The sequence below is a fragment of the Mandrillus leucophaeus genome, unplaced genomic scaffold (genome assembly GCF_000951045.1).
Source record: "Mandrillus leucophaeus isolate KB7577 unplaced genomic scaffold, Mleu.le_1.0 Scaffold8, whole genome shotgun sequence".
NCBI lineage: Eukaryota > Metazoa > Chordata > Mammalia > Primates > Cercopithecidae > Mandrillus > Mandrillus leucophaeus.
Genome location: NW_012108696.1, coordinates 1,227,857 through 1,229,269, shown reverse-complemented (window position 1 = coordinate 1,229,269; position 1,413 = coordinate 1,227,857). Strand labels below are relative to the sequence as shown.

General features: G+C 54.4%; 1 protein-coding gene across 1 annotated transcript in view; it reads right to left on the bottom strand.

Moving 5' to 3' along the window:
- Positions 1-431: 431 nt before the first annotated feature.
- ATCAY (ataxia, cerebellar, Cayman type) overlaps positions 432-1,413 on the bottom strand; it is a 44,197-nt gene continuing 43,215 nt past the window's right edge. Inside the window, exon 14 of the mRNA XM_011967345.1 lies at positions 432-1,132. Within this exon, the coding sequence (XP_011822735.1) occupies positions 1,123-1,132 (10 nt within the window). The 3' untranslated portion in view covers positions 432-1,122. The remainder of the gene's footprint in view (positions 1,133-1,413) is intronic.

The window sequence follows — 1,413 nt, the reverse complement described above, 5'->3', positions numbered from 1 at the left end:
AACTCTTGACTTCAGGGGATCCGCCCACTTCGGCCTCCCAAAGTGCCAGGATTACAGGCGTGAGTCATCGTGCCCGGCCTAGCCTTTTCTTAAATGCTTCCAGAGACAGGGAGCTCACTGCTTCTAGGTCCCTCTGACCAGTGACCGGCATTTGGACCACATTAGAAAAGTCTGTCTTCTTTTTCCAAGGGAAATTTGCCTCCCGAACAAGAACCCGCTGGATACCCTGTATCTTCCTTTTGCTAGGTCTATTTCAGAGCCAGCTTCTGAGCCTCTGCTGTTCCAACCTGGAACAGCGTTGGTGTGTCCCAGCCTGATGCCGGGTTAGGGGAGCAGTGAGGTCCACATATCTCATTCCTTGGTGGGAGGTATTGACTGGGTTTGCCCTGTGGCTTGGCATCTGAGTTAAAGGGGCTTGAGAATGTTCTAGATTACCGGGGTGTCGTTTTGCAATCAGAGGACAAGGATGGTTGGCAGCAGCTCTTCTTGTGCAATGGGCTCTGATCCTCTCAAAGGAGCTGGGTGTTATTATGAGCGAGAAGGGGGCGGGTCAAATGAAAAACCACGGGTGTGAATTTTGGACGTAAGGTCGGAGGCCAGGAGGTACCTCAGGACGTGGCCCTCCTGGGGGTTGAGCTTCTAGGTCCGGGGCCGCGTTCTGGGGGGAAAGGCACAGGAAAGGACGCAGACCCAGCCAGGGTGGTGGTGGGCGTCTGTGGCTCCAACCCAGAGCGGGTGACAAGCAAGAGAAGGGTCTTGAATCTTGTATCCAGCTCTGACGACGGCAGCTGCGAGCAGAAGCGGAGGCCACCGACGCCACACGGGCCACCCCCTGCGCTTCTTGCCTTCCTCGGCTGAGAGTTTGTGAGTGTGGAAGGGTGAGGGGCTCAGAGCTGGGCCCTTTTCTGGAACGCACGAATACTGCATCGTTAAAAAAAAAATACAATGTTTTCAAGCAGCTGAAAAGGATGCTGGGTTTCAGAGATGAACGGAGGGGCTGGCACCCTTGGAAGACTGGGACTCAGGATGAGGCAGGATGAGATCTGGGGCCAGTGGGCGTCTGACAGAGGTTTCCTGGCATCTGGAATCTTCTTTCATGTCTTTCGTTATGCTCATGTCGCCTCAGGACATGCTAGGGAGGGAAAGACACAGGCCAAGTTATTACTGTTAATGTTAAAAGTGCAAAGTGCTCTCTTCCACATGTATGTAATCCAAAAGAATGACTCCACCCGGCATGGGTGAGCTCCCAGCAGCAAGAGTGGCACATGCCCTTCAGGGCCTGGCTCCTGCCATGCACTTTGTAAGTGTGGCTCTGAGGGCCTCCTTCCTGGTACCTCAGCAGAACAGGCCCTGGAGACTGGCACCCTCAATCAGCCTGGAGGGAGGTTTCAACCCACCTACCCATTCACTCAT